The sequence below is a fragment of the Crocodylus siamensis genome, chromosome 9 (genome assembly GCF_052110815.1).
Source record: "Crocodylus siamensis isolate JL-2025a chromosome 9, ASM5211081v1, whole genome shotgun sequence".
NCBI lineage: Eukaryota > Metazoa > Chordata > Crocodylia > Crocodylidae > Crocodylus > Crocodylus siamensis.
In genome coordinates, this window is record NC_143403.1 from 32322331 (window position 1) to 32345804 (window position 23474).

At 45.3% G+C, this 23474-nt stretch overlaps 1 protein-coding gene across 5 annotated transcripts in view; it reads right to left on the minus strand.

Moving 5' to 3' along the window:
- The window catches only part of ESRP2 (epithelial splicing regulatory protein 2), a 70961-nt gene that overhangs the window by 30473 nt on the left and 17014 nt on the right, over positions 1-23474 (minus strand). For all 5 annotated transcript variants that reach the window (XR_016444120.1, XM_090062341.1, XM_090062343.1 and 2 more), the window contains 5 exons: positions 9769-9882; positions 9127-9241; positions 5035-5133; positions 4791-4845; positions 686-796 (listed from right to left, as the gene is read on the minus strand). Coding sequence is in view for 4 of the 5 variants with exons in the window: in XM_090062341.1 (XP_089918467.1) it covers positions 686-796; positions 4791-4845; positions 5035-5133; positions 9127-9241; positions 9769-9882 (494 nt within the window). In the remaining variant the exon portion in view is untranslated. The remainder of the gene's footprint in view (positions 1-685; positions 797-4790; positions 4846-5034; positions 5134-9126; positions 9242-9768; positions 9883-23474) is intronic.

Sequence of the window (23474 nt, forward strand, 5' to 3'; positions counted from 1 at the left end):
TGACAAGTTTTTTCCCCTATCAATGCACATGTGCAGTAGAGGATACACCAAGAAGTTATGAAATAGGAATAAGAGGGAAGAATACAATGTTAAAAAGGCAACATAGAAATAATTAACTATGGTTCTGTTCCTAGAATAGAAAAATCTCTTAAATTCTGATTGTTCAGATATCAATATGTCATCCAGTTAATTCTTTTAAAAACAAACTTTTTAAAATTATACATACGACAATACTGTCATATTCCTGTAAGTCACAATAACTATGATTTCTATATAAAAATGTTCCAAGGTTATGCATAATACATTACCAACAGTTCTTTGTTTTGAAGAATATATGTAAACTAGACAAAAACTGTAAATTTTATTATAATTGTATTGTAAAAATTAAATAGTAACTATTTAGTTACACAGATATCATATAATTATAAATATTTAATATTTTAGAATTGTACAAACCTGTGCAAGTATCTTTGAACTACAAGACTAAAGAACATAACAGAAAGTTGTGTATTATATAATCCCAGCCTTGTGTTCTTATCTATGCAGTTCACGGTACAGTGAAGTGCATATACACTTCATCTATGCTGTGAATATATTCTATATAATAAAATTATGTACTATATTTTAAAAGGATTGATGTTAAAAGCAAAGTTAAATGATATTACAGAAAATCTCACACTCTTACTTGGCAATATTGAGTCCTTTGAAAAATCGGGCAATATCTTGGTCTGAAGATTGCCAGGGCAAACCTCTGGCACGTATTACTGTTTCACTGTCTACTGCTTCAGATTTGCTACTGCAGAAAGAAGTCAAAGTAATCATTAAGTCACATCTTCTGTGATACCATTACCACCAAATTTAATTACAATTACTCATTCAACAAATGAGTCATTGGGACATTTGCTGCTGCTTCATTTCCTTTTTCCTGTCCTTGCATGACAAGGTATTTAGCAGAATTCACATATTCGCTGGAATCTGACAGGGCCAAACTGCAAGTGCTTCTGCTACAGCTTTGAACTTGCAAGCTCTGGGCTGTCAATCATGTGCCTTAAGCACCACATCCATTTCCTTTCTTAACTGAATAAGGAATATACCATAATTTTCTCATATATAATATGCCCCCGTATAGAGTATGCACCTTGATTTTGAAGAGAAACTGAAGGAAAAAGATTCTTTGACAGAATGGTAGAGGCTACTCAATGGAGTACCAGCTCCATGCACTGGATGGGAATCATGGACCAAGCAAGAGCACTGGGTCTAGGGCCATGCATTGAGTCTGACCCCATGTACTGGCTTTGGAGCTATCTGTTGGGGCAACCCAGTGAACTGAGTCCAGCACCACATGCCAGGTCTGGGGCTGCCCACCAACTCAAGCCACATGCTTGTTCTGACTCAGTGTGCTCAATCTAGGGCCACACTCTGGTCCTAGAGTCATGTGCTAAGTCCAACCTAGCACACAGCCCTGGAGCCACCTCATGGTCCCAGACTTGGCATACCAGGTTGAACCCATCATGTCAAGTTTGGGGCCATGTGCAAGGTCAGATTCAGTATGCAGGGTCTGGCTGTGGACTGATTCAGCACATGGCTGGGAAGGGGGGCTCCCCTTACTGCCAAATTCTGGAACCAAGGGGTAAATATGGGAGTGAAAGTGGTGACTGAGCGTCTCACCGCCTCAGCTCCTCCCCGCCCCCCCACTGTATTTCCAGACCTGTGGAACTTCCTTTTCCTTGCATATAATGCAAACCCCATTTTCCTCACCTGGTTGGGGGGGAGGGAAAGTGTAGATTATGTAAGAAAATACAGCATTGCAATCATCATACCACTACAAGGCCCACCTGTGACCTTAAATGGTGCCATCTTAAAAATAAAATAAAATACTTTAACAAGTCTGCAGGGATTTGAATAAGGTTTCTCTTAGTGGTAGCACTGGCAGTACACTGCAAGATGGTTACATGCCAATACTGAGCATAAATGATAGAAATCAAAGCAAATTAGATCAGGCAGATTTCATATAGGAATATTCCCCGTTTACTCCAATTTCTTTCAAAACAAAAGTACATATATCCACTCAGCACCTCCCCCCGCCATTTTTTTAGAATTTAGAAAAGCACAAATACTGAACTCATCTAAAGAGAAAGATGAAAGAACTGTGTTTATTATTTTACAAATAGTTTGTTAATGTAAAAATATTTATCAAAGAAAAATATATAAAAAAATAATGTGAAACATTTAGGTGTTGGAAGACATGAGGTTGTAAAAAAATGTATTTCTTTCTAACTAAATTTCTTCCTCTCTTTTGAGTGAAAGAAAGAAAAAAAACTCAGAAGAGAAAAGAAAACTAATTCCAGGAATACCCATGAAGCAAATATCTTTATCCAAACTAAAGGCTGAACACTCACTCAGTCCTATTAGCCCCAAAACATAACATATTAGCCCCCAAATTCACATTATTTGAGCCATCAGCAACAAAAGCGAGGAAGATCCAAGGGCCAGGACACAGACCTGCTAATCATCAACTTTTGTTTGTTTAAGGCATATGAAGGAAAGTCACACAGTCTAGGAGGAGTCGCAGAGTCTTTGCAAGCGACATCTAATAAGCTGTGGTTCAACAGCAAGTGATTAACACTTCAGTTTCATAGTTGGTAGGGTCAGAAAGGACCTGAGCAGATCATCAAGTCCAACCCCCTGCCATGGGCAGGAAAGAGTACTGGGGTCAAACGACCCCAGCCAGGTGATTATCCATCCTCCTCTTGAAGATCCCCAGGGTAGGAGCGAGCACCACTTCCCTTGGAAGTTGGTTCCAGATCCTAGCCGCCCTCACTGTGAAGTAGTGCCTTCGGATGTCTAGCCTGAATCTACCCTCAGTCAACTTATGGCTGTTATTTCTTGTTACTCCCAGTAGTGCTCAGGAGAACAGGGACTCTCCCAGTGCCTGCTGATCCCCCTTGGCAAGTTTATAGGCGGCCACCAGATCCCCTCTCAGACTTCTCTTGTGAAGGCTGAACAGGTTCAGGTCCCGCAGCCTCTCCTTGTAGGGCCTGCCCTGCTGCCCCCTGATCATGCAAGTGGCCCTCCTCTGGACCCTCTCCATGCTGTCCACATCCCTCCTGAAGTGCGGCACCCAGAACTGGACACAGTACTCCAACTGCGGCCGGACCAATGTCGCACAGAGGGGGAGGATCACCTCCTTGGACCTGCTCACAATGCATCTATGGATGCATGACAAGGTGCAGTTAACCTACACAGCCTTTACACTGTGTAGCCATCTTTTGACAAAAAAGTTTGGTGTCTCTTTCTACAAACTGTCCAGAATCCTCACTCTAATCTGTTCAGCTTTACATTGCTCCGATTGTCTAACTAATTACAGTTTGCAACAGCATCCTGTTCTCATTAAGAAACTGGGGGACTGTGGTGTCAACATCCACACGGTCAAATGGGTCGCCAACTGGCTGGAGGGCCACACCCAGAGGGTGGTAGTGGATGGGTCCTTCTCAACCTGGAGGGATGTGGGCAGCGGTGTTCCGCAGGGCTCAGTCCTCAGGCCCGCACTGTTCAACATCTTCATCAGTGACTTGGACGAGAGGGTAAATAGCACCCAGTTCAAATTTGCTGAGGACACTAAGATGTGGAGGGATGTGGGCATGCTAGAAGGGAGGAATAGGCTGCAATCAGACCTAGACAGGTTACAGGGGTGGGCAGATGAGAATAGGATGGGATTCAACACCGACAAGTGCAAGGTGATGCACCTGGGGAGGAACAATCAGGACCATACCTACAGGCTGTGGAACTCCCTTCTTGTCAGTGTAGAGGCAGAAGAGGATCTTGGAGTCATCACTGATGCCGAGATGAACAAGGGCAGGCAGTGTGGGGATACAGTTAGGAAGGCCAACCGCACCTTGTCATGCATCCACAGATGCGTCTCAAGCAGGTCCAAGGAAGTGATCCTCCCCCTTATGCGGCACTGGTCAGGCCACAGCTGGAGTACTGCGTCCAGTTCTGGGTGCCGCACTTCAAGAGGGATGTGTACAACATGGAGAGGGTCTAGAGGAGGGCCACTCACATGATCAGGGAGCAACAGGGCAGGCCCTACAAGGACAAGCTACAGGACCTGAACCTGCTCAGCCTCCAGAAGAGAAGGCTGAAGGGGGATCTAGTGGCCTGTTACAAACTAGTCAGAGGGGACCAGCAGGCATTGGGGGAGTCCCTGTTCCCCCAAGCACCACCAACAGTGACCAGGAATAATGGTCACAAGCTGGCAGAGGGTAGGTTTAGGCTAGACATCAGAAGGCCCTACTTCACGGTCAGGGTGGCTAGGATCTGGAATCAACTTCCAAGAGAAGTGGTGCTGGGTCCTACCCTGGGGTCTTTAAGAGGCGGCTAGATGTACACCTTGCTGGGGTCGTTTGAGCCCAGTACTCTTTCCTGTCATGGCAGGGGGTTGGACTCGATGATCTGCTCAGGTCCCTTCCAACCCTAGAAACTATGAAACTATCTACGCTAGGAAAAGTGTCTAGATGTTTTTCTGAATCAGTGGGTTCAGCTCTATTCAGACACTAATATAGGGGGACAGCCAGAATTTATACATGGTATCAATTTCACTTGAACCCTAGGGCTAGATAACATTGTTTGGAATTTCAGTTGCAACCTGTCTACATTTGGGTTTGTTCTCTTGTGACTACTGCCAGAGCTGAATAAAACTGTCAGTAAGGCAACACGTAAAAAAAAAAAAAATGTCCTTCTCCTTAGTTTTTTTCTGCACCATCAGTTGTAGAAGTTGTAAATGCACTCACCAGGGACCTGTTTCATACTTGTATTTCACAGTTTCAGGGTCTGTAAATAAGTGACCTGTAATAAAGATGAAGGCAAATATATATATATATATATATATATAAAATTCAGAATATATATAATTCAAAATATATCACTTAAAAATATGTAATTTAGGCTTTTCAAGTAGTATTGAAAAATCCATTGCTGATTTGTTTGAAGGAAAGTATCTTAAAAATCACTCCACAAGAAAAAAGTCTCACTTACTGCATGTTTCAGACAGCATGCTGAAAATGATAGCCACCATAGTTTTCACTTGCCAGACACCAAAGTCCTCCTCTGTTTCATCTGTTCCTAAGCTTAGATCTATGCAGATGGTTAAAGAAAATTAGATTTTCACAATTATTTGCAACAAGTTGTAAGGCTTTGCTATTAACACAGAACTAGAATGCAATGGTCCTAATCCATGTGGGCACTAATGATACAGCCAGGAGAAGCCCTGATCACCTGATGGTGGACTACCAAGCTCTGGGGGCCGTGCTGAAGAAGCTGGGTGGTATTCTCTTCTGTTCTACCAGTGAGCGGACGTGGAAGATGGCATGAGATGTGCAGCGCAGAGACCAATTGGCAGCTTCGGAAATGGTGTCTTGCGGGCTTTGGCTTCCTTGACAATGACCCACATGCTTGGGTGGGATGGGCTCCACCTTTCCCCTAAAGGTAAGCATGTGTACTCTTCTAAGTTGGCTGATCTCCTCTGGCAGGCTTTAAACTAGGCTCGTCGGGGGATGGGGAAGATGTGGGAGGAGGAAGCCGTGGACCGCTAAACCAGGTAGCACTCACAAGTACAGCCCAGCCTAGACCGACGAGTGAAATATATACAGAGGTAAGCAACAGGAGCCAGGGCAATGCTGCAATTAGGGGGCCAGTGCACATATCCACAGGAGGTCTCAAATGCCTCTACACAAATGCTCGTAGTATGGGAAACAAGCAGGAGGAACTTACCTTCCTGCTAGCTGACACCAACCCAGACATAGTGGGGCTCACAGAAATGTGGTAGGACCCAACACACGACTGGGCAGCGAATATCAAGAGCTACAGGAGGAAAGGCAGGGGTGTGGCGCTCTATATTAAAGAGGAATACATCCTCACCAGCTACCACAGAGTCAGAGGAGGGGCACACTGAAGTGCTCTTGGTTAGAATACCAGGCAGTTGAGGGGAAAGAGACTTAATGGTGGGGGTCTACTACAGACCACCCAACCAAGGGAAAGAGCTAGACCAGGAATTCTGAAGTCAGCTCATGGAGGTAGTTAGGTCAAAGAACGTGGCCATCATGGGTGACCTGAATTTTCAAGACATCTGCTGGGAAGAGCAGTCAGCCAGGTCTGACTGCTCATGTAGGTTCCTAGCCCAAATGCAGGACCTCTATCTAACCCAGGAGGCGCACAACCCCATCAGGGGAAATGCCTTGTTGGACCTGGTGCTGGCCACAGGTGACGACCTGGTGAGGGGCTGCAGGTGCTCGACCACCTGGGCAACAGTGATCATCATCGCCTGCTGGAATTCACCATCCAGCGCAAGGTGGCAAGGGCCTGCAGCAAGGCAGCAGCCCTAGATTTCAGGAGGGTGGACTTCAATGAGCTAAGGAGAATAGTCAGGGAAGCACTGAGGTCCCAGAGGGGAGGGGAGTCAGGTGTCCAAGAAGAGTGGTTGCTCCTTAAGGAGACGATCCTCCAAGCCGAAAGGGAGGTAATCCCAACACGGATCAAAGGGAGCAGGGGGGAATAAAAGCCCCGATGGCTCACCAAAAGCATCCGGGAATTTCTTCTAGTGAAAAGGGAGGTGTACACCCAATGGAAGGGAGGGGCCATCACCAGGGAGGATTATACTGCGGTTGCTCGGGGATGCAGGGGGGCAGACAGAGAGGCCAAGGCGGAGATGGAACTGGGACTAGTTTCCCAGATCAAGGACAACAAGAAGTCCCTTTTTAAATACATAGGGGGGCAAAAAGAAGGTACCAGGTAACATGGGGCCCCTGCAAGACACGCTAGGAAATCTGGTCGTCACACCAGACAACAAAGCTAACCTATTTAATGACTTCTTTGCCTCCATTTTCCTGAGCAGGGACCAGATCAGCCCCCCCACCAGATCCCCCTCAGGCCCCAGGGGAGGCGCACCTAGGCCAAGGGTCAGGGAGATCTAGTCAGGGAACTTCTGAAGGGGCTGGATGCATTTAAGTCAGCTGGTCCAGACGATCTCCACCCCAGAGTGCTGAGGGAATTAGTAGAGGTCATTGCAGGACCCCTGGCACGGCTTTACGAGCACTCATGGTGTTCTGGTGTGGTGCCAGAGGACTGGAAGAGGGCTAATGTGGTTCCCATCTTCAAAAAAGGGGAGGAAGGAGGACCCAGGGAACTATAGGCCAGTTAGTCTTACCTCAATCCTGGGTAATCTTTTTGAGAGAATTATTCTGGCACATGTCCACGAGGGGCCAGCAGGGGAGATTATGCTTAGGGGCAACCAACACAGGGTTCATTAGCGGCAGGTCCTGTCAGACCAACCTGGTGGTGCCAGGGGTAGCAGTGGACATAGTCTTCCTGGACTTTCGGAAGCCCTTCGACACTGCCTCTCATCCCATTCTCATTAAGAAACTGGGGGACTGTGGTGTTGACACCCACATGGTCAAATGGGTCACCAACTGGCTGGAGGGCTGCACCCAAAGGGTGGTGGTGTATGGGTAATTTTTGACTTGGAGGGAAGTGGGCAGTGGGGTCCCCCGGTGCTCGGTCTTCAGGCCTGCACTGTTCAACATCTTCATCAGTGACTTGGACGAGGGGGTACAAAGCACCCTGTTCAAATTTGCTGATGACACTAAGATGTGGGGGGGGATGTGGGCATGTTAGAAGAAAGGAATAGGCTACAATAGGACCTAGACAGGTTACAGGGGTGGGTGGATGAGAACAGGATGGGATTCAACACTGACAAGTGCAAGGTGATGCACCTGGGGAGGAAGAACCAGCAGCATACTTACAGGCTGGGGAACTCCCTTCTCGTCAGTGCAGAGGCAGAAAAGGATCTTGGAGTTATCATTGATGCCAAAATGAACATGGGCAGGTAGTGTGGGGATGCAGTCAGGAAGGCCAACCACACCTTGTCATGGATCTCTAGCAGGTCCAGGGAGGTGATACTCTCCCTCTATGCGACACTGGTAAGGCCGCAGATGGAGTACTGCATCCAGGTCTGGGTGCTGCACTTCAAGAGGGATGTGTACAACATGGAGAGGGTCCAGAGGAGGGCCACTTGCATGATCAGGGGGCAGCGGGGCAGGCCCTATGAGGACAGGCTACAGGCAACCTGTTCAGCCTCCAGAAGAGAAGGCTGAGGGGGGATCTAGTGGCCTGTTACAAACTAGTCAGAGGGGAGGCAATGGGGTAGTGCTGTTCCCCCGAGCACTACCAGGAGTGACTAGAAATAAAGGTCACAAGCTGGCAGAGGATAAATTCAGATTAGACATGAGAAGGTGCTACTTCACTGTCAGGGCGGCTAGGATCTGGAACCAACTTCCAAGTAAAGTGGTGCTGGCTCCTACCCTGGGGGTCTTTAAGACAAGGCTTGACAACCACCTTGCTGGGGTCGTTTGACCCCAGTACTCTTTCCTGCCATGGCAGGGGGTCAGACTCGATCCGCTCAGGTCCCTTCCAACCCTATTAAACTATGACTTGAGGGGGGACATGACCTCTGTGTACAGGTTTAGGGTACGGTTAGGGTTAGGGCAGCACATGTTGCTGCCCATGACTGATAAATATTCAATTGACTGGTGAAGTATTGTAATGCTACGATGATGTCATCTACCAATACACAAGTGAGAGAACTTTCTACCAAGCAAAATGACAGATTCAGGGAGGCTATAAAATTTCTTTCAAACAAGGGTGTTTTTACTAACCTCACACTGTGTCAGACACTTGGAGAACTACCATTGTCTGCAAGCACTTTGAGTAGAACATTAGAAACTCCAGTCCAAAAAAAGGGGATTTTGACTCATTTCTCAAGTAAGCATTTACTTGAGACCAAAATAATGTCAATATCTGAAAGAAGGAAAAAAAAGAAAAAAAGATAGAGGTACCATAAACATTACTAGATGAAAACTAGGTGTGAAATAAGATTTCCTGACTTGAAGTAGCAATGCTGGATCCTATGCACAGAGGATGAAGTTGAAAGTTCCTTTGGCTCTGCACAGAAAATAATTTTTATAACCAGGTTATTGATTTATTTGCAGGATGGAAACTATCATAACTGCATAGAAATGCACAATTTATAAGTAGTTAAAAACTTCTCAGTTAGAAGCAACAGCATAAGGATACATTCTGCCATGGATTTGATAGTCTGATCCTTCACAGTGGCCGAATTGGGGTAACACATGTGGAACTCTTTGCGTAGATCATAAAATGAATAAAAGTAGTCAGACAGCAGGAAGTTCTACAGAGAAAGGAGGAAGAAGGAACATAAGTTGACATTATGAACACTACATTCAAATCCATTAAAAGCCAAGGCTTGTCCAGGCTGAACAAGGATCCTCCTGGCCATATTTCATGAATATTTTGTTATTTGCTAAATGACACATTTGCTTTTTCTTTCTGTAATTACACAGCAGCATGTCATAGGCTTGGGAAAGAGAGCCATACATAGTTCCCTTGTAACCAGCCTCTGTTTTATGAAGGAAACAATTCAGAAGGGTTTTGCAATCACAGAGATAAGCAAACCAATTGCAGTAGAACTCAGATTTTTTCCAGGATTGGGGTCCTAACCTCACATGAAGATGAATACAAATTAGTCAGGGTATACCTACCAAGTAAACATCATAGGCTGAAATAGAAAATTGTTTTAGTACCTAGAACACTAAGCACTATTGGAGCATCTTGCTTCCTAAAACAGGATTACATTACTCCTCTTTGTTATGGTCTTTATGAGGTTGTTTCTTTGGCCAAATCTGATCGATCCCCTACCTTTTTGGATGCTTCTGGGTGGAGAACCTGTCGAATGAGTAACTGGCCATCAGTACAGAGAGTGTAAGAGCTTCTTCCTAGTAACTTCAGATCACTGGATACCAGCTGGCTAAACTAAAAGAGATAAAATTCCATTGTATTAGTCCAAGGTCCTCTATTTCTGGCCCACAGGCCAAATAGGGTCCAAGTAGCCATGATATCTGGCCTGCAACCCCGAGTCAGAAAAAATTGGCAGTTGGGAAGCAGGGGAAGTTCCACGCAGCTGGATCCAGCCCTGCCTGGGCTATTGCAGCACAGTGGGATCAGAGCTGGGCCCACTCACTGCATGTCCAGATCAGGCTATGCTGCTCCCCACCTTCTCCATGATAGGGGCCACTCCAGCCTCCCCACCAGCCCAGGCATCTGGATCAGGGCTGGGCTTCTCTCCCACCCTCCCACCTGCATGTGCAGGCTGGAGCTGCTCCCCCTGCCTCTCCAGCTCCTTAAGCATCCAGATTGGGACTGCTCCATCCTGCCTTGCACAGCACATCCAAACTGAGGCCAGCCCATACCCCCAGTACCCCATGCATTCAGTCTGGGACCAGACTTCCACCCTTCCCTGGGTGGATGGGGATGCCGGGGAAATTTGTGGGGTGGGTGCAGACACTTTATGGGAGGGTGACGAGCAGGGTTCTTATGAGGGGTTTTCTGGGGGAGGCATCTGGAGTGGACTCCGGGGTGAGACAACAGTGTCTGCTGTTGCCAGGACTCTTTGTTTGTGCCATTGAGCCTCTGGTGCAGTGGATCAGGGGGAACAGGGTGATCAGTGGGGTTAGAGTGCCAAGGGGAAGGGAATTAAAAATCCTCTTATACATGGCCAACATGACATGCGTGGTAAGGGAAGAGATGTCCCTGAAGAGGGTGATGAAGCACGCAAATTAATTTGGGGAGGTATCTGGCGTGAGGGTGAATGTGGAGAAGAGTGCTGTCTTGGCAGTGGGGAATTGGGGGATTTCGGGAAATTTGGATTGCAGGTGGAAAGAGAGAAACTTAAGGTACTGGGCATATGGATGGATACCCAAGGGAAAGGGAAGCAGGCATGGGAGGTACTGGAGGGGAGGGAGAAAGAGAGTGGGGTTGTGGGGAACATGGGGTTTATCATCTAGGAGGAAGGTGAAGGTTATCAAACAGTGCTTGTTCCAGATGATTTTGTACACAGGGATGGTGTACCCCACATCCTGGCTACAGGCCTGGCAGGTCCAGCATGCCTTGTGCCTCTTTTGCAGGGGGTAAAGACAGAGAAGGTGACTAGGATGGAGTTATATAAGGAGGGAAGGTTGGGGGGATGGGGTTTCCCCAACATAAAGGTTTTTGTTTATGTCTACTTCTTGAAAATGATGGTGAGAGAAGTGAGGGGGGCACTAGGGGTGGTTTCAAACTACTGTAGGTTCTGGGGGGGAGGCTATTATGAAGGTTGGGGCTGTTTGGGAGCGGGTGGAGAGGAGTGTGGGCTTGGCACATGTCGCTCCCTTATGCACAACTGGGAACTTTTGTTACAGGACAAGGCTTGGAGGGGTTAGAGCTTGAAGGGCTGGGGGATGCAAAAAGAGTATTTAAGTTCATGAGGGGGAGGGAAAGGATGACAGATGTGGGGGAGCTGAGATCACAGCAAGTAAATAGGGTGTGAAAAGGGGTGTTGGGAAGGAATGGAAAGGGGAGCATGAGGAGCTGGCGTGGAGGGCAGAATGCTTTGCTGGTGCAACGGGTGCTCTATCATTGGGCACTGTCGCAGTCCCCCAACTGTCCAAGGGAGCTTTATTGGGCTGCACATTCCCCGTAGCACAGGGGTGGGCAATTATTTTGGGCAGAGGGCCACTTACTGAGTTTTGGCAAGCCATCGGGGGCCACGTGACAAGCAGCCTAGGGCAGATAAATATTACTTTTCTAAATTTTTTAGGGGCAGGCTGCATCCGGCCCACCCCTGCCATAGCTGGATCAGGCACCCCTACCAGCCCTGTGTGCCAGATCGAGCTCACTGACTGGATGAGGTTCACAGGGCAAAACCTTTGGGCCCCACTGCATTAGTCTATATTATTGTTATTATATTATTTACTATAATATATTTTTAAAAGATACCAAAGGAAATGAACTACTTCATAATAATCATTGAAAGATCACAACTGGGAGAAGGGAGGCAAAGACACATTAGGCAGTCACCGGCTACAGACTAGGTATAGGACCAAAACACTACAGGCAGTTCTGTAGCAACAAAAGTTTGGCACCCAGGACAAGGCCTGCAGTGGCAGCCCACCCTTGCCCCGCGCACAGATGCAGGGGGCACACCCCCACCCCCATGCTTGCCCAGGAGTACGTGAAGCAGTGGGAGCTGCCCTTCCCCTATCCCCACACCCCCCAAATGTGCTGCTTGTAGCTCTGTCCTGGTCCCTGCCCTGGCTGGGCAGAGCCTGTTGGCACCTCTTTGCTTCGACACCTGGGGTGGTTGCCCTGCTTGCTCCCACCTCTGCTAAGGCACTGACTACAGGCAGCACTGCAGCAGCACAAAAATATGTTGGAAGCTGCATTGAATTCTCACCATAAAGTTCAAATATTTGGACTTTTTGCAGCCCAGTTAATTATAAGGCTGTGAAAAGAAAGAATACACTGGAATATGATGCAATCCTGACTTTGCCACATCATTTCTTGACCTAAACTGTCCAAACTGGTTTAAAGCTTGTGTTACAATGGGCTATCTTTCTTTCCTTTTCTCGCTCGCTCTCTCTCTTCCCCACTCCCCCCTCAGTTAAATGGAAAACAACAAGAGCCAGGAAACTACTGAGCAGAGGTTATCATTAACTGCATAATAACTAAACCCAGCCCTATACCCCCCAATTCTGGTGTTTTCATTACTCAGTTTATAATAAAATCTGTGCAAAGACCACAGAAATGTTGACAATCAAAAATTGTACAGAACAGCGATCATTAACTGAAACAAAGCTACTAAAGCTTTTCTAGGTTCCAGATAGGTTTACTGTGAAAAAGAAAAGAATAGATAAGCATGTGTGCCCAATTTCTGAAGTAGTCTAATTCTAAACCAATACTGAAGTCCCCATCTTTAATTGTTAGCAACTATGATACCATAGCTAACAAGCTGCTGTTTACTAATTTGATGCACACAGATAACTTCCAAGGGAACAAACATAATTTTAGTTTCCTTCTCAGTTCCAATCCCCTCCCTGGAAAAAGGAACATGGTTAATAGCACGAGTCAGTATTTTACAACTCCTCTCAATGTTTTTCCCCCTTCTAGAGAGCACCTTGTAGAACTTTATATTATGGCCTTCTTTCCTTTTCCTATTTACATAGATATCTCTGACGTCATGTTAGACACCAGTCACTGCCTCTGATTGGCTCATTCTAAAGACCTGAATGTGTAGATATTATACATGCAGTTAGCCAAACCGTGTGCACTCTGTACGGAAACTGTAGAAGTAGATCCTGAAGTCCTAAGGTCACATCTACACAAGGTGGAAAAAAAAACATGGACTTCGGTTAAAATAGCAACTAAAATATCAACTCAAGATGAAACTAGAATTGTTCTAGGTTTGCACTCAGCAGACCATTGTAACAGCTAATCACTTACTATTTTTTGCCAGTATTTAACCTGCTAGTGTTTAACCTCAGACCACACTTTTATTGCACAGTCGATGTATTCTGAGATATAACAGAGTGAGACTAAGCCAGAACACTAGAGCAGTTAAAGCAAATTACTTGTAATTCACCATTTTTATTTCTCTGACCCCACTATTCTGTGGCAGGTGGCTAGGTCAGCTTTGCCAATAGACTTGAAAGCTGGTTTGAAGGAGAACATGAGCTGTAAGTGAGGGTAACTCCTGTGCATTGACAACACAGATTCAACCCTGTTTTGAATGGCTGCAATTTCCGTTTACTTAAGTAAGACTTTTCTTAACTTAAGTCAGGGCTGAATCTTACGCGTTATGTTGAAGTGTTCTGCCAAAATTCTGCCTGGGCTAAGAGACCTTTCTTTGAATGCCTGGAAAGGAGCAAGGTCACTGCCATGGTGCATCAAAGGAAACAGTATTGATATAAGCCAACCACAGAGGACGTATACTATCCTCAAAACTGGCTCTTTCACCATTTTCCCCTTTCTCAGAGTAGCAAGTTTCACCAGGGTTTGGTACTGTTTCCCTATTTCAGAGACAGCTGCTGCAGAGCTCCTCTACCAAGCCTCAGGTCTACTGTGGAAAAAGAGTAAGGGGGATGCAAGAGGAGCTTGCGGAAGCTTCTAGAGCAAGGGAGGACAATTATTTTGGGCAGGGGGCCACTTTAGGTGTTTTGGCAAGCCATCAAGGGCCACATGACAGGCAGCCCAGGGCAGATTAATATTAATTTTCTAAATTTTTAGGGGCCCTATGGGCTGGATAGAATGGCCTGGTGGGCTGCATCTGGCCCCTGGGCTGCATTTTGCCCACCCCTGTTCTAGTGGGATGTCCTGTATTCTGAGAAGATGACAAGTCCCAGCTCAAATTAACAAGCAAATATTTCTGGCAGGAAAGTCAGGCAAGGCATACATTCGTGTCTCCCACACGCTTGCAGTTCCCTCTCCAATAGCTTTAGAATTCTAATGTTCTGCCCAGCTGATCATCTTTATAATATCTGCTTGACCCAGAGATAGATGGATCCATCTATCTATTGATCTAGCTAATCTATTGCCCAGGCAAAAAAAGTGTATACCAGCAAGTTCCTAGCAAAGCAATCATGATACTCTATAATTAATATTGTTTTTTGTCCTCTTAGTGTTTTCCTCACCAAGGGATCATTGCATTTGCAGTGATGAGTACAGCATTGAGACCCTGAGTGTGGATGGCAGACTGAATCCTCTTTATGTAAAAGCGGACAAAACAAAAAACCACCACTACCTACCTCCCCACCACCAACCAGGGATTTTAGTCAAAGGGGATTTGTTTCTTATCCAAAAGAGCAAATGTTTCCATCCCTTATATGTCAGTGATTCTCAGCTGTGGCACCCTGGAATGTCTTGATATTTTTAAGGGCACCTCACAATGGTATTACGGCACTGTTAGGTGAACAAGCACGTTCCAGAAGATAAACCCAGAGATTTCAAAGAGAAATTCATAGTGTCAAAAACATTCCTACCTGCTGTGGTCTGAGTTCTCATTCCTTGGAATCTCAGAACAGCAGAGACTCCCAATGCCTGAAGAAGGTGATTGCACCCGAAAGCTTGCTAAGACCTTTCCCCCTCCAACTACTGACTTGGTCTAATAAAAGATATCACATCTGCTCAAAAAGCCTAGTCTACCTTGTAACAAAAGAATAGCTATTGTTTTTCTGTAGTAAAAAACCTGGCATTTTCTGAGGGATGTGTCAAATTTAATGAGGGGTGTCTTGAGTCTAAAAAGGTTGAGAACCATTCCACTACATTTTAGTTTGGCTTTAAACTCTGTTCCCATGCTGCCCATTTCAGAAAGATGGCTTTCACCAGAGATTATCTCACTTGCTAAAATTGTTTTTTGCAAAACAGTTTGAAGTGAAAAGTTAAATAGGGGGAAATAGTCAACTATCAAAAGAAAGTGGGGGTTTTCTTTTATTCTATTTTTTCTTCTCTCTCAAAAGAAGTGTGATGGTAAAGGCATTTAAAAATAAATGAAATGCTCCCCTCTCACTTTCTAAACTTATCAGTTTCACCATATTTCCAGGTTAAAACAAAGAGAAAAAATAGGTAGGTTTAGGAAAAAATGCTTTGGCTTTTTTTTTTCTGCCCTGACCTTTCAACTAGAAAAAAATAGTAGTAGCAGGAAAGTAAAAGTTTATAAAATCCTTTTTCTACTTGAAGGGGAAACAAAAGTATTTCTTAAATATTTTATATATTGTACACATTAAATAAATATATTAAAATTAATAATATAAAATATTTTATATATTACAATACAACTCAGAGAAATGGGGAGGGCACGTTCCTCTCACTTTTTAGATTAAAAAAATGTAAAAAAAATGGGGAGAGTAATTTTATCTGCCTCCCCTATTCTCCCCTTCGAAGGTTTTTGGGGGAAACGCTTATATATCTCTCTCTCCACATTTCTCCAAGTTTTACTTTTTTAAACTTTTGTTGCATTTTGTTGCATTAGGAGGAAAAGCAGAAGAATGTGCAAAAATCTAAAACAATGTTTCAAAATGAGAAAGATGATTTGCATTTTTTAAATTTTATAGAATTTCTTCATTGCAAAATGAAAAATATGAAGAATTTGCAACAAAAATCCCCCCACACTATCCCGAAAGAAGTCTGTATCATTATGAACTCAAAAGGCTATTTGCCACATAGACTATTTATCTTGCTGCACAGAAACTTATGGTTTCAAGCACAAAAGTCTGATGAACGTGAAGCTACCATGGCATGTCACTGTTTAGGATGGATTTTCAGTCACTGCTTAAAATTCAAAAATCAAGATTTAAGAGTGTTCAAACTACCTTAACTGTAGTGTAAACACCAAAAAGACAAAGAGATGTAGCCACTCTCAGAGATGCAGTTCTGAGTATCACCACATTGACAGGATGGCAGCAAAGACACTGACTCCAACCGCAGTCGGGAGCTCTGTCTACTGATCAAATCAGCTTGTTACACCTCTTGTCTATAGTACATATAAAGAAAAATAATTGCCTGCAAAAAAATGGACATGAAAGAGGAACAGAAATTAACCATCCCATGAGTAAGAGACTCAACGAAAAGAAAATGACTGCACGATTGGTAAAGTATTTCTGAAACAATCTACTTTGTACCCAGAATGTGCACAAATCTTAAGAAAGGAATACAAATGGGGACAGATTTGTTATCATGAATCTGCATGGGATTCTGGTGTTCTTTTCGGGAAAGGAATATAATGGAAAAATGACCACTGCATTTCAACTGTGAAGCTGCAGATCAGACAGCATAGGAAAAAGAAGATTCCCTTGGGGAGAAAATACTGTAAGGCCATATACCTGCCTGGTATAAATCCACATAGCTCCACCAGAGTCTGATTTTAAATTTTTCAGAAGATGTGTGGAATTTAATCACGTGATGGAAAAGGAAGAGAGATTTAGGCTAGTGATTTTCATCTAGGAGGAGTTCCACATAAGGCGGCATGCCACATTTCAGTTAAGAATGACGAGATGTCATATAAGGTCACAGAGGAATCCAGCACTAAGCAGGCAGAAGAAAGAGAGGCAGCCTCTGGAAAATGGGCTGGAACAAACCCTGGATGTATTTTTGCTTTGTTTTGTTTTTAAGTTAGCAAATTATTTCCACTGTTTATTTATAAAGGTAAACAGTAAAATTCAGCATGACAAACCCACAACTACTGATAGAGATATCTATCAGACCAGCAATGCTGACAGTCCCAAATCACCCACCCTTATTAACAGAGTTTATAATTTCAGCAATTTGCAGCTTGGGTGGAGAGTTAGCTAATTGATCAGATTAAAAAGACTTCATAAGGAGATGCCCGATGAAGACTGGTTCCTTCTTGTCCCTTCCACCTTCCCCAGTCAAACTGTGGAAAGTTCAATATGACTTAAGTAGCTCTGGCCAAATTCTCACTACCACATGCTCATTCATGGTATTATACAGAGCTCCAAAGAAACAGTTACAGCCCAACATGTCTATGCAAATGGAGCTGGAACTCATCGGAACAGAAATGGTTATGAATTTACATTAAAATCCAAGCCAAGACATTAAAGTTTTCAGATGAAATGCTGCCTTCTGCTTTTCCTTTTGTGCCTAGGTTTTTCCTAGGTGGCAGTTTAAAACGATGCTCTAACACACTCTTGAGTTCATTTTGGCCACCACAGGACAAAGTAATGCCAGCCAGCTTTACACTATACTTTCCTGCTTAAAGGTGGTTTTGTACATTAGCCTGTCTCAACTCATGTTTTTATATCACTTTACCTTTTAACTCGTTCACACTATTACTGAAATCCATCTCATCTCCATTTCCTTTTTACACTCTTTCATGCTGCCTTCTTGCAGGTGCTGGTCCTCCATTTTGAGGTGCAAGACACCCACTCTCTCAATTCCAATTCCTCTTTAAAACTACTCCTGTGAGGCTGAGGAGCACTAATCTACATCAGTATCATGCTTTAACCACCCCATTATTATACAAGAACTGTGTTGATGATACTGCTGTCTGCATCCTGCAGCAGTTCTCTCTTCGTCTTTGTTTATACTACGATCCTGAGAACACAGACGGCAACTTTCTTTGTGTATTGTGCAAGACCAGTCATGCTATTGGTGTTTTAATAAAATCATTTCATATATGGGGATACATCTAATAATTCAACACTGAGATAAAAGCTTAAGGGAGGGAAGTTCTGAGGCAAGCTGCTTTGCACCTTAACCTCCAAGACTGTTATTTGAGGAAGGGCGGTGGGAGGGGAGAGTGTTTGAATGCCACATTGAAAAACTGGCTGAACAGGATTCTGGTCATGTAGCTGAGAATACAAAGAGAAGCAGAGAGACGTGTTTAGCCAGCAGCAAGCTGGACAGGAGCCAGTGCAGGCTGCTGTGTTTTCTGCAAACCAACCCCAAGTGGCTGAAACGATACAGCCCCCCTCGTGTTTCCTTAACTGTGACTGAACAAATAAGCCATGGGTCACAGCAATATGAGAATTCCTCCGCAGGCTCTTTCCATTATCATGATTTACAAAGGGTTAAAATAAGAAGTTGTAGGTTATTGGGGAAAATGGGAATATCCAACAGTCAAAAATCTCTCATCCCTGAAGGCCAATAAGTATCTTTACCATATGACAATAAGTACCTTTACCATATAACATCTACAGCTGGCACAAATAGAGCAGCAGCACAATTCAACTGTGAAATCACCACCCATGATATTCCAATCAAGTTTGCCATACCTAGCAATAAGAGAGAAATTTCATCATGTGCTTCTGCTCCAAGAAATGACAGGAAACATGACAACTTCTTCCTCACCAGACCTGCTCCTCTCAGGTCTTAAGAGTTAGATTTATTTCCTTTAAAGAAAAATCCAAGTTTTCTGCTTAACTCTTGCTAGTACAGTGAAAGCCAAATAGGTAATACTGTATTCCAGCTCCCACAGGCAAGACTACTAATGGATCTCCAGAGCAAAAATTTGTCCTCTTGATGGCAAAGGGATATAAGATCTATCACCATGGGGCAATGGAAAGATCCAGAAGGAACTGAAATTCAGGTTGTGGTCTACATTAAATCTTTGTTTGCTACTATCCCTGCATAGATGTGCTTAAGGTATACAAAGCTTTCTTTCCTTCACTCCCCTACGCAAACCCCCAAAGTCCTTCATCTTTCCATTTGAAAGGAGTGTCTGCATGATAGGAAAATGACAAGATCTCTCTCATTAAGCAATGCCAGGCGGCAGCATCACATAGTGCACATTCTAAAAGAGGTAAGCAGAGACTTCCCTAGTCAAGCTCCTCCTAGGGACATAACATCCGACCTAACAAATAGATAAAAAAAGACATGCTGTTTCTGAAACCTCCAGTAAGGGTTGCATGCTTCTGTACCTCATTGTGTTTCACTGGCTACAGATGTTATTCAGAAGGCAAGATAGATATGCACTTTCCCTTCTCGTCAGTGCAGAGGCAGAAAAGGATCTTGGAGTCATCACTGATGCCAAGATGAACATGGGCCGGCAGTGTGAGGATGCAGTCAGGAAGGCCAGCCACACCTTGTCATGCATCCACAGATGCATCTCGAGCAGGTCCAAAGAGGTGATCTTCCCCCTCTATGCGGCACCGGTTAGGCCGCAGCTGGAGTACTGCGTCCAGTTCTGGGCACCACGCTTTAGGAGGGATGTGGACAACATGGAGAGGGTCCAGAGGAGGGCCACTCACATGATCGGGGGCAGCAGGGCAGACCCTACAAGGAGAAGCTACAGGACCTGAACCTGTTCAGCCTCCAGAAGAGAAGGCTGAGGGGGGAGATCTAGTGGCCTGTTATAAACTAGTCAGAGGGGACCAGCAGGCATTGGGGGAGTCCCTGTTCCCCCAAGCACTCCCAAGAGTGACCAGGAATAACGGTCACAAGCTGGCAGAGGGTAGATTTAGGCTAGATATCAGGAGGCGCTACTTCACGGTCAGGGCAGCTAGGATCTGGAATCAACTTTCAAGAGAAGTGGTGCTGGCTCCTACCCTGGGAGTCTTTAAGAGGAGGACAGATGTACACCTTGCTGGGGTCATTTGACCCCAGTACTCTTTCCTGCCATGGCAGGGGGTCGGACTCGATGATATGCTCAGGTCCCTTCTGGCCCTACTAACTATGAAACTATGAGCCAATTCAATTATATGAATTATATATGAATGAGAGAACACTTTTTTGTGAAGCCAAGTTCACTTCATCAGATGCTGGAAAAGGACAAGCAGCATGACCTTATCCCAATTTTGCTGGTTTAGTAGTTAAAGGGTAGAGGAATCCAAACCATCTGCATTCCTCTACCTCTTACATTTTCCATCTACGCTTCACTCTAGACTAACTGATTACAGACAGAAAACTACAGTCTTACACACATAACATACAGCCACCCAATTCTTCGGTGCAGACCCACATTATGTCAGACAGAAGAGAGAGTTTGTCTGCTGCTTTACTAGCTAGTAAACATCCATGTAGGCAAGAGGCTTTCAATTAAAAATAAATACATTTCAGGGACAGTTTTAAAGTCCAATTCTTGAAAAACTGCACGATTTGGCTCCACTTACATGTCCTGTTATCTTCATAGTTTCATAGTAGCTAGAGTCGGAAGGGACCTAGGTAGATCATCTAGTCCGACCCCCTGCCTTAGCAGGAAAGAGCACCGGGGTCAGATGACCCCGGCAAGGTGCTCATCTAACTTCCTTTTAAAAATCCCCAGGCTAGGAGCCTGCACCACTTCCCCTGGAAGCTGGTTCCAGGCCCTAGCCACCCTGACTGTGAAGTAGCGCCTCCTAATATCTAATCTAAACTTACCCTCCGCCAGTTTGTGACCGTTATTCCTGGTCACTCCTGGCAGCGCACGGGGGAACAGGGACTCCCCCAATACCTGCTGATCCCCCCTGACCAGTTTGTAGCAGGCCACAAGGTCCCCCCTTAACCTTCTCTTGTGGAGGCTAAACAGGTTCAGGTCCCGTAGCCTATCCTCATAAGGCCTGCCCTGCTGACCCCTGATCATACGAGTGGCCCTCCTCTGAACTCTTTCCATATTGTCCACGTCCCTCTTGAAGTGTGGCGCCCAGAACTGGACGCAGTACTCCAGCTGCGGCCTGACCAGTGCCGCATAGAGGGGGAGGATCACCTCCCTGGACCTGCTCGAGATGCATCTGTGGATGCATGACAGGGTACGATTGGCCTTCTTGACTGCCTCCCCACACTGCCGGCCCATGTTCATCGTGGAGTCAATGACGACTCCAAGATCCTTTTCCGTCTCCGTGCTGGCAAGAGGGGAGTTCCCCAACCTGTAAGTGTGGTGCCGGTTCTTCCTCCCCATGTGCAACACCTTGCACTTATCAGTGTTAAACCCCATCCTATTCTCATCCGCCCACCGTTGCAACCTGTCAAGGTCAGCTTGTAGCCTATTGCACCCTTCTAGTGCACCCACATCCCCCCACATCTTAGTGTCATCAGCAAACTTGAACAGGGTGCTTTCTACCCCCTCATCCAAGTCACTGATGAAGATGTTGAACAGTGCGGGCCCGAGGACCGAGCCCTGCGGAACCCCACTGCCCACGTCCTTCCAGGTCGAGAAGAACCCACCCACTACCACCCTCTGGGTGCGGCCCTCCAACCAGTTGGCGACCCATTTGACCGTGTGGGCATCGACACCACAGTCTCCCAGCTTTTTGATGAGGACAGGGTGAGAGACAGTGTCGAAAGCCTTCCGGAAGTCCAAAAAGACTACATCCACAGCAACCCCTGCGTCTAATGATTTGGTGACCTGATCGTAAAAGGCCACCAGGTTGGTCTGACAAGACCTGCCACTGATGAACCCATGTTGGTTGCCCCTGAGCATGCATTCCCCCGCAAGGCCCTCCTGGATGTGTGCCAGGATAATTTTTTCAAAGAGCTTACCCGGGATTGAGGTCAGACTAACTGGCCTGTAATTTCCCGGGTCCTCTTTTTTTCCCTTTTTGAAGATAGGGACCACATTGGCCCTCTTCCAGTCCTCCGGCACCTCGCCAGAGCACCACGAGTGCTCATAGAGCCGTGCCAGGGGTCCCGCAATGACCTCAGCCAGTTCCTGTAGAACCCTAGGGTGAAGATCGTCCGCACCAGCGGACTTGAACACGTCCAGCCTCTCCAGAAGTACCCTAACTAACTCCTCGCTAACCCCTGCCCCAGGCGTGTCTCTCTCGGGGCCCGAGGGGGGCCCAGCAGGGAGGTGGCTGAACTGGTCCCTACTTAGGAAGACAGAGGCAAAGAAATCGTTAAATATGTTAGCTTTGTCATCTGGCGTGATGACTAAGTTGCCCATCGTGTCCTGCAGGGGCCCCACATTACCCGGGACCCTCTTTTTACCCCCTATGTATTTGAAGAAGGACTTCTTATTGTCCTTAATCCGGGAAGCTAGTCCTATCTCCAACTCTGCCTTGGCCCTCCTGACTGCCCCCCTACATCCTCGGGCGACTATAACATAGTCCTTCTTGGCGATGACCCCATCTCTCCATTGGGTATATGCCTCCCTTTTAGCAAGGAGACATTCCCGGATGCTCTTAGTGAGCCATGGGGGTTTATGTGCCCTCCTGCTCCCTTTGACCCTTGTTGGGATTACCTCCCTTTGGGCATGTATATATCTTGCATGTATAAAACTCACATTTAGAGGAGCATAATTTACAGAGTCAAGATCCAAACTATAGATTTGTAACAAACTACGTATGATCCACACAATATAAATTTTAATTTGAAATTCTGTCTGGGTTTTACACACCCCAGGTTTGGAGATGGACCAAACCATGGTTTACTTCAAGTCCACTATCAGAAACAGGGTTTATATGCAGATATCTAATTAAGGCAGGAGTTGGGTTCTTTAGTTTTTATTTCAGACCTGCATTTCATAGAGCACACATTCTGTGCAGCTCCATGCAGCAACTCATAAACCACAGGAAAAAGGGAGTAATGGCAATTGTACAGCTTCTGCTCAAGTAAGTAATAATATTGGCCCTGCCTCTGGGCCTGATCCTGAGAGAGGTTGAATACCTACAGTCTCTATTACAAAGAAAAAAATATCAATGGAAAAGGATCACAGGTCTGAGTTCCTAACATGAGACTTCCTCTGCACTTTCTATACATGCATGTTATATGTTCTGGCTGGGACAAGGAACCACACTGACAAGCCATTATTTACAGAGCATTGTTTTGTTTAAAGTAACAGATAAACCCAACCCCCTACCATTCACAATATACACACCGACTAAAACACGAGCGCCTCCCAAAATTTTCTACTGCTTCTCACTCAGTGTAAGATAACTGAACTTTAAAGATATCAAAATAGAAAACAAAGCCTTAAAGAAAAAAAACACACACAAAAACGAAACCAAACCAAGCAGATGTGCCTCTCCTAAAGTGCTTACAATGGGCCTTAAGAGTTACAGGCTATACATAGTATAAAAGGTGAAATCTGAAAGACCAAATCATGAGCTGGGTACTAGACAGAGACTTGAAAACAACACACCTCAACTTTAGAAGTGTTCCCA